Source organism: Tachyglossus aculeatus, chromosome 11, assembly GCF_015852505.1.
Source record: "Tachyglossus aculeatus isolate mTacAcu1 chromosome 11, mTacAcu1.pri, whole genome shotgun sequence".
Taxonomy (NCBI): Eukaryota; Metazoa; Chordata; class Mammalia; order Monotremata; family Tachyglossidae; genus Tachyglossus; species Tachyglossus aculeatus.
Window position 1 is genome coordinate 60,113,353 of NC_052076.1, and position 12,864 is coordinate 60,126,216.

At 49.2% G+C, this 12,864-nt stretch overlaps 1 protein-coding gene across 1 annotated transcript in view; it reads right to left on the reverse strand.

Moving 5' to 3' along the window:
* Positions 1–12,228, reverse strand: part of LRP3 (LDL receptor related protein 3) — a 38,555-nt gene extending 26,327 nt beyond the window's left edge. The window contains exons 1-2 of the mRNA XM_038754339.1: positions 12,180–12,228; positions 2,854–2,901 (exon numbers count right to left, since the gene is read on the reverse strand). Coding sequence (XP_038610267.1) covers positions 2,854–2,901; positions 12,180–12,228 — 97 coding nt within the window. The remainder of the gene's footprint in view (positions 1–2,853; positions 2,902–12,179) is intronic.
* Positions 12,229–12,864: the final 636 nt, after the last annotated feature.

Consider the following 12,864-nt stretch of genomic DNA (forward strand, 5'->3'; position numbering starts at 1 on the left):
GGGATGGATGACTGGATGATAAGGTAGATGAAGAGATAAAACAGATGGATAGACAGACATACAGACAGATAGCAGGGCATGTAGAAGTGTCAGTTATCCTCCTATTGCATTCAGCATCGGACAAGAATGCCCAGGAAAACTGTGTCCAGTTCGAGACTCCTCAGTTGAAGTGAGACAGACAGTCCCTGGAGGAAGTCCAGAAAAGATCCGGGCAAGGATTAAGGGGACAGAAAATGGACTGTTTGTGGTAGTACGTGTCCAGGCAGGCCCAGCCCAAGGGTCTTGAGCCTTCAGAATCAGGTCAAGCTAACCCATGGCTGATGTTTTTTTCCAATGTTTCTGCTTCCCTCACTGGGTTTCAGGGCCGAGGAGCTCCAAGCCATAGGGAGCTTGCCAGGGCAGAGGAGAATTTTTGCACATGCCCACTGAACTTCTTGGATTACCCCCATGGTCCTTGGAGGTAGCGAAACAGCACTCTTGGAAGTGATCCCTGGGCCCCTACCTGTCTGGCTCAGGCTTCCCTTCCAGTCAGGCTAAGATGTGGAGGGGCCTAAATCCTTCAACCCGTAACTCCTCTTGGGCTGGAGTTGTCTGGGCAGGGTTCAAAAATGAGTTACAGTTTGAGGATTGAAACTACTTCACTTCTCCTCTAATAAAGAAAACCTTCACGGGTAGTAGGCATTATTTTTCCTTAAAGGACTAGAGAGAATGGGGTTAAAGTTCAACGGACCTGATTAGAGTTAATCACAGTCTCATTAATTCATTTCCACAGAATTGGGTAAAATCCTCTTCTCTGGAACTCTTTAGGATAAAAGAAGAGAACTATTGGATAGGGGATGAGAAGGGGGTTAAACACAACTGGGGCTGAAAATAAGGGTGAAGTCTGAAGGAACTATCCTTCCAACCCTACAATTGTTTAGAACCAGAATGCAAGAAGGGGCTCATGGATTACCTGAGGCACAACAGAAAACCCATAAATACTTAACGGTCCCTCTAGACCCACCACCAGGGTTTCTAACACAAATCTCTCAGGAAGAGAGGCAGAGAGAACCAGGTGGTCTAGTGGAAAGGGCTCAGGCCTGGGAATGAGGGGCCCTGGGTTCTAATCCCAGATCCACCACTTGCCTGCTGGGGGTGACTTTGGTCAAGTCACTTCCTCATCTGTAAAATGGGGCCTCAATATCTGTTCTCCCTACTCAACCGGCCCTAGACTGCATGCCCCACATCAGGCCAAAGTGTGCCTGACCTGATTACCTTGTAGCTTCCCCAGCCCTTCGTTCACTGCTTGGCATATAGAAGTTCTTAAATACCACAATTATTATTAGGGACATCCCTGAATCTCTCAAAGTAAGCCAGTTCAGAAGACACTGGTGTCTGAAATGGCCCACTCATCAGACTCCTGCTCCTCTTATAAGTACCCACAAAAAAACCTAGACAAGTAGAAAAAGGAGAACCGTGCACTGAAACCTGTTTCTCACTCAAGCCGTCTGAGTCAGGTTTTCTTCCCTTGCAACCAGCCTTGCAGTGTGAATAAAGGGGAAGGAGGGTTCCCAGCTTCTGGTTTCAATTCACCTCTTGCCTCCCAGGCTAGAGAAGATCCGGTGGCAAAGATGCCTCTCAATCAATCAATGGTATTAATGAGCGCTTACTGTGTGCAGAGCACTGAACTAAGCACTTGAGTGAGCACAGTACAATGCTAATACAATGACCCCCACCTTTATCCCCCTGCCCCCCGCAACCAAACCTTTGGCTTAGAACAGCTCTCAGCCTAAAAGCTGATTCTCCTATATGAAAAGTACATAGACGGCCTTCTCCACCTACTCAAGAGAGCTGACTTCAGAAAGCCAGCCTTTTCCTCCATACAGAGATAAAGGAAAAGAAACAGTAATTGTGAGGGGCTGGGAGAGGGCAAGATTTCTGGGGCCAAGTTTTGCTTTCAGAAAAGTGGGTTGATTGGCTTAGCCAACTGAGTTCTCCCAGTCTTCAACAGCAGTCTTGGTGATTGGTGGCCCACGGTAGGGGAGTGAGATATGGAGAGAGCTTTGGAGGACCACTTACCTAAGGGTGCATTCCTCAGAGGGGCTGGGGGTGATTTTTGCTCTGGACTGCCAAGCTTGCTCACCCTAGACAAAACCTCTGAGTCTCCAACCAAGGCTGAAGAGTCCCCAGATGGTGTTTTTCTGCCCTAATACCTCTTCAAAGGCTGTCCTCATCCCCCTAAAATACCTGCCCCCTTTGCACCCCTACACTCAAAGTCAGTACCTCGACATTGGCTCCTTTTCCTTTCCCCTCACATTCCTGAGAATGAACAAACCTGACAAGCTCTCCAGAGGCCAAGCTGGGAAGACTTCTGTGGGACTCATTTTGCAAAGTTGTCCATTTGGAAGAAAGACACTCACGTGCACTACAAAATTGGTAGAACATAATTTCCAAACCAACAGCTACTCTGCGGCCACCCTGTGGAAACTTGAACTATTTTTGTCTCCCCCAGCACTTAGTACAGTATTTGGCACATAGAAAGCACTTAATAAATACCACAATTATTATTCACAGGACAGTGGGCTTGGCTGAACCTTGGACTTTCCCAAACAGGCTAACTTTAGTCCCTAAGAGATATATCTACCCAACTGAAGCCCCATTTACCACTAAAAGCAAGAAAAATCTGCAGGTTCTGATGTCAAAACATAGCCAGGGTCAAATTCCGGCTACTCAAATCATCAACTTGGGTGTTTTATTTTGCATAGGCTCAGAGAGGTTTTTCTAATGGGGACACAACAGCAATAATGGATTAAAAAAAAAAATTGGGTCTTTCCCCAAAAGCCCTGAAGGATAAATAAGATAAACGGGTCTTACCTAAGGAGGGCACTGCACTCCCGAGTTTCCCAGTGAGGAAGAGATTCACTGTGTAAGACACAAAAAATATTATACGTTATATATTCCATTTGTCCTAGTAGGTGGTAACTTCCCAATGGCTGAGGTAGGAATGGTAACATGATGAGCACAATTAATAAAGAAGCACTATGCCCTCCCCACAAGAACTTTGCTTAACTCGACAAAATCATCTGATGGAGTGTCACTCCCGCCCGTTCCACAAGATGAAAACAACCCCTAAATCAAAGATCTGTCATCCATGCCAGGAAGAGAAGCATTATCAAACGGTCTATTTTTAAATGGATTGGGCTTCTACAGGAGTTTTCTTTTTTGAAAGGGATGCAGGGCAGGAGTCTTAACTGGAGTAAACAGTGTCTGTCCAGGGCCAAAATTGGTCCCCTTGACTGCTTGGAATGAGCTATGCAGTTGGAAGGAAAAAAAAATCCCATCAATCTACTTGGAGGGAAAGCTTCATTGAAAAATAATTTCTCAGATATGAATCGATTCCAAGCAAATGGCAAACTCAGGGTTCCCAAAAACTGATTTCTAATTAAACAGCATCTAAAAAGAAAGGGGGTAGGAAGGAAATGAATGCTTCTCCTGTTCTCCTGCCTAGACAGTGAGTCCCACATGGGACAGTGGGTGCATCCAATCTGATTAACTTCCATCTACCCCAGCCCTAAGAACAGTGCTTGACACATAGTAAGTGCTTAAATACACAAACAATAGTAATTCTCCATCTCGGCCTAAAAACCGCTCATTTCCACAGGCCTGGCCCTCCCTTTTCAGAAGCCGTTTCTTACTGGACCCCTTTGAAATGGGATAATCTGGGAGTCTGGGGGCAAGCAGGGTTTTGGAACACCACCAAACGAGGTCACTCAGAACACAGAGGTTGCAGCGGTCCCTGGGGAAGAATAAAATACCCGGAAGCAACAGCAGTAGTAATGGTATTTCTTAAGCACCCACTAGGTGCCACGTGTCAGGTACACTTGGTAAAGCACAGCAGAAGCATGAGCGGCTTTCCCCGCCGAACAAGGTGCAAATGGCCTATCACCCTGGTGAAAGCCATTTAGGGATTGAGCTGCCAGAGCCAGCCACACACAATCATCAGCAGATGCATCCTTAAGCTTTCCGTAAATTGGGAGGGTGGGGGGTGTCTCCCAACTTTTCCTGTCATCCTAAGTGCCCTACAAACAGCTTGATAAACAAGGGCATGCCATTAATACTCCATGAAAGCTTCTAGTTTGAACTGAAATTACTCAAGGACAGGGACTGTATTCTCTCCTCATTCAGTATTCTCACATAATGCTTACTACAGTGCCTAGACTGTAAACTGTGAGCTCTGCAGTGTGGCTTAGTGGAAAGAGCACAGGCTTGGGAGTCATAGGATGTGGGTTCTAATCCCGGCTCCGCCACTTGTCTGCTGTGTGAGTTTGGACAAGCCACTTAACTTCTCTGTGCCTCAGTTACCTCATCTGTAAAATGGGGTTTAAAACTGTGAGCCCCACAAAGGACAGCCTGATTACCCTATATCTACCCCAGTGCTTAAAACAGTGCTAGGCACATAGTAAATGCTTAGCAATTGCCATAATTATTATTGTTATTATTAACCTCATTGTGGGTGGGTAATGTGTCTGTTTATTGTTGTATTGTACTCTCCCAAGTGCTTAGTACAGTGCTCCTCACACGGTAAGTGCTCAGTAAATAAGATTGAATGACTGAATGAAAGCCCACAGTGGTTTGATGAGAATTTGATTTGGAAAACAAGGCTCCCTTTCCTCACCTTCTACCAGAGAACTACAGTACCCACATTAAAATCCCTAAAAGAGAGATTAGGCCATGGAGGCTTTGGTGAACGGCTGATTTTGGAAGCACAACTGCAGACGGATTGGGGACGACTGAAAGGAAAGAGCAGAAAGAAAACTGAGTGGTTCTGGATAGGTCACTGATGTGGTGATTCTGTTGCCATCGCCCAGAATGGATCCTGCTTGCTCCCTTAATACAACTCTGTAAACCTGGAGACCGAAATACCCGCCCCTCCGGTCCAGCAAATGGGACAGGGACACCAGCACGGTACCAGCACTGGCTTGCGTATGGCTCTGTGGACGAACTCAAGACTTTGTTTGGTCCCACGACCGGCCAAGGAAATCGAGCCATGAGAACCAAATATACCAGCTACATAGATTTTTTTTAATTTAAATGTTTAAAAGCAGTCCTACAACCTGGCATCTCCCTGGTCCCGGGAGGGAGGAGATGAAAACTGTTGGGGAGGGCTGTGTTTCTGCACTCTTATCAAGAAAGCAACCCAGAGGAAACCTGATCAAAGTAGGGGTGGAAGTGGAGAGGCTGGGGGCAGGCAGGGAAGGGATATGAAGGAAATTGGTCAGGCAACCATCTCTAAGTCTTCAAAGCATCTGCTCAGCGGAGGCCGCTGCAGGGTTGCTTCTTTGGGCTGAGCAGGTGTCAGAGGAAATCGTCTGACAGCACTGTGGGAGGGGGGCTGGCCGGCCTGTGCCTCACTATCTGATGACAGCAGGGCATTAGCTCACTCTGATATGCTGGTAAGCATCTGGGGGTGAGGAGGGGAGGAGTGATGGAGGAAGGGGGCAGGGCTGGCTGGTTGCTTTTGGCTTAGTTCCTGCCTGCCACTTAAGCCAAGTCTACCTACCTTTCCCTCCTCCTAATCAGATCTGCCGCCCCCAACATCACCCCCATCCACTTGCTCTGCTGTCTGCCTCTGCTTCTGTCAGGGTTCTACTCAGCTCTTCTCCCAGGCTCCAGCAGCTCCTCTAGCTCTTTATACGGAATAATTTCTTTCAGGCACCTTCACAGTACTTTTCTAGAAAATGCTTCCCCACCACCACCCCCGTCACCCCCACCACAGAGGCACTGAAGCTGTTATCACCTAGTCTACCACAACGTGGGGGTGTGAAACGCCATGGCTGGGAGAGGAGCAGAGATTGTGAACACCAGAGACAGCCAGTCTCTCCCACAGGAGGGAGGGAAAAATCCATTCAAGGCAGGGAAAAAATGCATCCAAGGCAGGGGTTTGCCTCCATAAACCCGTTGAGTGACTGTACAGTAGACCATGCCTACAGGCGAGGCGTGGTTCAAAAATCTGGCGTTAGTATTAACCGGCCACCGTGAGCTGATTCTGAATGGTTGAAGCTAAACCTCAAAATCTATTTGGCTTTGATTTTGAGGTGGGGCTTTTTATTCTCCAGGTTCAAGTGGAAACAACTTTTTGCTCCATCAGTGTGGAAACTCCAAGGTCCAGAACTTGGCAGCTCCATTCTCGATTGCTGAACCGTAGACAGGCAGCCGAGCAAACAACGCAGACAAGACGGACAGGCTTCACAGAGTCCCCGAACTTGGGGGCGGCGCTCAGCACCATCTCTGCCTGGTGAGGCCAGCACCTCCTCTCCTTCCTGGGACCCTCCCTAGGATCTCTTTCCAGAGCCCACCCCAGGGACCCCAGACCCGCTGCCCTAGCTGTAATGCTCCCCGTGCCCAAGTATGCCCTCAGAGCCGGGCAGAGGAATAAGTGACGCAGAAGTCAAACCGAGGCTGGGGAGAAGACTGGCAACTGCCAGTCTGCTCTGCTAGCAAGCTGGGCAGCCTGAGACTTCAGGACCGGGCCAGGCCAGCACGAGGGCAGCCTGGCCCTATGGAGGTCAGGAGGCATGGGGGAGGACAAAGGGAATCCGGGGAGGCTTAATTTTAAAATTCAGCTACTACCGTTTTCAAATACTTTATTTTAAAGATTTAACTAATGACAAAGAGTGTAGGAAGGGCTGAAGAGGGGAAGGAGAGACCAAACAGGGTAAGCGGAACATCCGTGTCCTCTCCCATGAGAGGCAGGCACTTTGTATCAGCCCCGCTCTCCTCCACTTCCTCTAGAAACCACTTTGGGCTCTCTGATGGGATAGAGGGATCCCTTCCAGACCACGGACCTCGTTCCGGTCTCCTGACTGGAACCCTCCTGATGTGCACCTACATGACCAGCTGCTATATTCGTTCTGGTCACCTCCGTCCCCCCAGCCACCCCCGCCCAAAAGACACACATCTACACAATTTCTCTTTACTTCAGTTTTCAGGGGCCGGTTGGTCTGGTGTCAGTCAGGCAACCTATGCATGAGAATACAGTAGAAAGGGAAAAGGCGGCCACAAGAAGCCTGATAGAAATCTCGTGTGGCATTGACTGCATAGGGCCACTGTCTCAGTGGCTTCCATATCGATCCAGCGGGTTGCTAACCCAAACCAAGAAACAAAACAAAAAGGACTTGACAAAGAGATGAAATGTGAGGAAGAATAAATGGATAGAAACAAGTAGAAAAGAATAAAAAAAGGGAGAAAATGATTAACTACAGCTCACAAAGACATCATTCAAAAATCTGTTTCTCAGAGAAACCTCCAGTAGAGGCAATGGTATTTATGGCAGCCTATCTGCCCGGAGCCTCCACGGGGCACAGGGAGGGCAAAAGACAACGAGAACTGTGTAAGGCCCAACAGAGTAACTTCCTTACAGAGCCAAACAGACAGTCTAAAATAAACCACTTCCAGGCCCAGCCCCCCAAAAAGGAAGTCAGAATACATTCACTGCATTCGCTCCGAGAATCCTCAACACATGAAGCTGAGAACTGAAAAGCCCGGAAGACTATGTTAAAGCAAACAGCATCAGAACCTGCCTCACACAGGTGTTCAGCAGCATGGCACTGGCCTGAAAGAACATCAGGGTCTGATAGACAGAGACAAGAAAACTCAGCCCAAATCACCTCCACTGCTTACCCTTTTCTCTTCAAGTCGTGTATATGTCCTCTGCTTCCCGTCCCCAGCATGTGGAAGGCACATGTATCACCCAAAGACCACAGATTATAAAAGGGCAGATCCGTTCAACACGGTACTACAATCTGGACTTGGGCTTTGAAGGATTTTTTTTCAAGTCTTCATAACACAGTTGCTTGCACGTGGTTTTGTGAGACTTTTTTGGCAATTTGAATGTTTTTTGCTCAGACTCCCAACAACACTTGTACTTCTATACAAGTATGAAGGGCTGCATGTGCATTTGAAGTTGTCTTTGTACAATAGATGTAAGAAAGAGCCAGAGGGAGCAAAAATGATACAAGTACTCCCCCACAGATCTGGAGCTTCAACCCAACCAAAGAAATACTCCATCACCAGCCCTTAAGCTTTCATCACCAGGTACAGAGAGATCATCACTTCATCATCTTAAGTGCCAACGGCATAAGACCTTTAAAAATTGAGTATTGTGTAATGAGACCAGTTAAGCACTAGAAGCCAAGACTACTGCCTCTTTACAGGGTGTCCATTTAAAAGCAGGCCCTATTTAAAGTTCTACCGCACGAAATAGGCCAGATTTAAATGGGTCGGCCTGGCAGGTATTCCCTTGGGTATTAATGTGATTTTATCTGATGGACCAAGAACATCTCAGATGTATGAGGAATCATGCAAAGCAGCATCTGACAACTCTGGGGACTGTTTTCAGAGGACCCATTCAAACTAAAATCAAGTCCAATGCAAAACACCCGTGTCCATTAGGAATCAATTATTTTCAAAAACAGCATTCTACTGACTTACTGGAATTTTATGGGACTTTAATGGTTAAAGGGATTCTCTTCTCTCATGCCAAATAAAGTCCACATTCCCCAAAAGATAAATCCTCTTCCCCTGTGACCATCCCCGCACGCCCGGCCACAACCCCCAACCAAAAAGGTATTGCATCTGCGATCATGTACATCTGCTGGTTTGGCAGAAGTTTTGATTGGAGTCTGGGCATCTGAATAGATTCATTCATTCATTCATTCATTCAATCGTATTTATTGAGCGCTAACTGTGTGCAGAGCACTGTACAAAGCGTTTGGGAAGTACAAGTTGGCAACATAGAGAGACGGTCCCTACCCAACATCGGGCTCACAGTCTAGAAGGGGGAGACAGACAACAAAACAAAACACATTAACAAAATAAAATAAATAGAATAAATATGTACGAGTAAAATAAATAGAGTAATAAATATGTACAAACATATATACAGGTGATGTGGGGAGGGGAAGGAGCTAAGGCTGGGGGGATGGGAAGGGAGAGAAGGGGAGAGGAAGGAGGGGGCCCAGTCTGGGAAGGCCTCCTGGAGGAAGTGAGTTCTCAGTAGGGCTTTGAAGAGAGGAAGAGAATAGAGCCTAATGGTTATGTTTTTAAAGATGCTATATAAGTGGGTTGCTCGAACAAGTGCTGGTGTCAACTTTTTGCCACACCCTCAAAAAAAGGGTCAGTGAGGATTTGGGGGGAGGGGTGTTTGGAAGCAGGATTGGGTTTGGAAGTGGCAGGCAGGATCCGAAGTGTTAATGGAACACAGAGCCTCAAGTTTGGTCTTTTCCACACTGTTTTTACGTTTTAATGTCTTGTGGGAGACAGGGAATGACCAAGAAACCGTTCGGGTAAAAACCAATCCATTGTCTCTGTTGAGCCTTTTACTGTGTTGCAGAACACTGTACTAGCCACTCGGGAATGTACAGAGTCAGTAGACACCCCTCTCCTCAAGGACTTTACAGTCTAGCAGGGTGGACACAGCGAAGCAACGTGGCTTACTGGAAAGAGCAGGGGCCTGGGAGCCAAAGGTCATGGGTTCTAATCCAGTCTCCGCCACTTATAAACGGTATGACTTTGGGCAAATCACTTAACTTCTCTGTGCCTCAGTTACCTCCTCTGTAAAAGGGGGATTAAGACTGTGAGCCCCATGTGGGATAACCTGATAACCATGCATGTACCCCAGTGCATAGGATAGTGCTTGGCATATAGTAAGCGCTTAACAAATACCATCACTATCTTCTAGACTGTAAAACCGGTGTGGGCAGGGATTGTCTCCATTGCTGAATTGTACTTTCCAAGCGCTTAATGCAGTGCTCTGCACACAGTAAGCACTCCATAAATACGGCTGAATGAATGAATGACATTAAAAGAAATTACAGGAGAGGGAATTGAACGCAAGGATCCGTATATAAAATGCTGGTAGGGGGGAGAGTTACGGCTTCATCCCTACCAACTGGGATGTGAGCCCCCTTCTCCCCCCTCCTCCATCGCCCTTATGGAATGAGGGCATCTGAAAGCCCAAAATTCTCTCTCCACACACCAGGGGACTTGTGACCATAAATGTGATGCCGGGCAACTGTGTTTCTTAAAAAACAACGTGGCTCAGTGGAAAGAGCTCGGGCTTGGGAGTCAGAGGTCGTGGGTTGTCAGCTGCGTGACTCTGGGCAAGTCATTTACCATCTCTGTGTCTCACTTCCCTCATCTGTAAAACGGGGATGAAGACTGTGAGCCCCACGTGGGGCAACTTGATGACCTTGTATCTACCCCAGCGCTTAGAACAGTGCTGGGCTATTACTATTATTAAAAATGCTATGGGTTGTGCAAGATGGAAGCGTGAGAGGTGGAAGTGAGATGGGCTGGACCCAGATTCACCCTCCTGAAGTGACTTTGGCTTTTCCCGAAAGAAGAAAAGGAAAAGGGGCGAGGGGAGGCCGCGGCGGTCAGGGCCCAGGGCCGCCCGTTGAAGAGGGGACGGCTCATCCCTGGAGACTTGGGATGCGTCTCCTAGACGACCAAGACGGGGCAAACCCCAAGGTGGGACCGAAAACCAAGGGCCTAGGAAAGTTTGTAGGGAGCGATGGAGGGGAGGATGAATAAGGTCTTCCGCTTGTGGTCTGGGAGAGTCTGGTTTCCAGACAGACCCACCGCCCGTTTGATTTAGGGACCGTCTTTCTCTGTCACCGATTTGTAATAATTATAATAATAATATGACATTTGTTAAACGCTTACTATGTGCCAAACACTGTTCTAAGCGCTGGGGTAGATAAAAAGGTAATCAGGTTGTCCTACATGGGGCTCTCAGTTTTAATCCCCATTTTACAGACGAGGTAACTGTGACCCAGAGAAGTTAAGTGACTTGCCCAAGGTCACACAGCCGATAAATTGTGAAGGCGGGATTAGAACTCACGACCTCTGACTCCCAAGCCCGAGCTCTTTCCACTGAACCACGCTGCTTCTCTCCTTGTACTTACCGAGCGCTTAGTCCAGTACGTGTTCCATAAATACGATTGAATGAATATAGGTTGTAGTCTCCCAAGCGTTTATCCAGTGCTCTGCACACCGTAAGCGCTCAATAAATACGACTGAATGAATGAAGGTTGTAGTCTCCCAAGCGTTTAGTCCAGTGCTCTGCACACAGTAAGCGCTCAATAAGTACGATTAAATGAATGCTGTAGTCTCCCAAGCGTTTAGTCCAGAGCTCTGCACACAGTAAGCGCTCAATAAATGATTGAAGAATGCCGTACTCTCCCAAGCGCTTAGTCCAGTGCTCTGCACACAGTACGCGCTCAAGTACGATTAAATGAATGAATGTTGTAGTCTCCCAAGCGCTTAGTCCAGTGCTCTGCACACAGTAAGCGCTCAATAAATGATTGAATGAAAGAATGCCGTACTCTCCCAAGCGCTTAGTCCAGTGCTCTGCACACAGTAAGCGCTCAATAAGTACGATTAAATGAATGAATGCTGTAGTCTCCCAAACGCTTAGTCCAGAGCTCTGCACACAGTAAGCGCTCAATAAATGATTGAATGAAAGAATGCCGTCCTCTCCCAAGCGCTCAAGTGCGATTGAATGAATGTTGTAGTCTCCCAAACGCTTAGTCCAGAGCTCCGCACACAGTAAGCGCTCAATAAATGACTGAAAGAATGCCGCACTCTCCCAAGCGCTCTGCATCATCATCATCATCATCATCAATCGTATTTATTGAGCGCTTACTATGTGCAGAGCACTGTACTAAGCGCTTGGGAAGTACAAATTGGCAACATCTAGGGACAGTCCCTACCCAACGGTGGGCTCACGGTCTAAAAGGGGGAGACAGAGAACAAAACCAAACATACTAACAAAATAAAATAAATAGAATAGATACGTACGAGATAAATAGAGTAATAAATATGTACAAACATATATACAGGTAAGCACACAGTAAGCGCTCCATAGATCCATTCATTCATTCAACCGTATTTATTGAGCGCTTCCTGCGGGCAGAGCACTGGACTGAGCGCTTGGGAAGGACAAGTTGGCAACGTAGAGAGACGGTCCCTACCTAACACGATTAGAAATGAAGTTAAAACGCCAAAACCGGTTGACTGGGGGGGAGAAATTCCCGAGGAAGCGGGGGTGGGGGGCGCGGGCCGCAGGTGGGAGAGGGGTGGAGGAGGGCCCTGCCCCCGGACGGGGGTCCTCGTTGGGGGGGGGGGGGGGGACACACCCAGGCAGGCGACGGCCAGGCGGGCGGCGGGGCCGGGGGGCTGCTGCATGCTGGGCGGGCGGCGCGGAGGAGGGGGCCGAGGGCCCGGCGCCTCCTCCCTCGGGCTGCGGGGGCGGCTCAGCGGGGCAGCGGGGGGGGCGTCCCGGAGGAGGGGGAGGAGGGGGCCGCCGCCGCCAGCGGCATCCTCCGCTCTGCCCGGCCCGGGGGATGGGGATGGGGACGGGGACGGGGAGCGGGGCCGAGGCCCCGGGCCGCCTCCATCCTGACGGCCGCGGAGGGGGGCTCCCCGGGCCGGGCCGGGCCGGGCCCGCACCGCCTCCTCCCTGCCCCCGCAGCGGGGGGCGGCCGCACACGTCACCCGGGCCGGGACCGGGACCGGGACCAGGACCGGGACCGGGGACTGCAATGGGGGGGGGGGGGGGGAGCCGGGGGACCGGGAGAGGCGGGGGAAGCCGTACAGGAGGGGGGGAGCCGAGACAGAGAGGGGGGAGAGGCGAGGGGCGGGGGGGGAGCGGTAGAGAGAGGCAGGGGAGCCGTACAGGAGGGGACAGCCCAAACAGCGGAGTGGCGGGGGAGGAGAGAGGGGGGGAGAGGGAGAGAGAGAGGAGGGAGAGAGAAGAGAGAGAGGAGAGAGAAGAGAGAGAGGAGGGAGAGAGGGAGAGGGAGGGAGGGAGGGAGAGGGAGA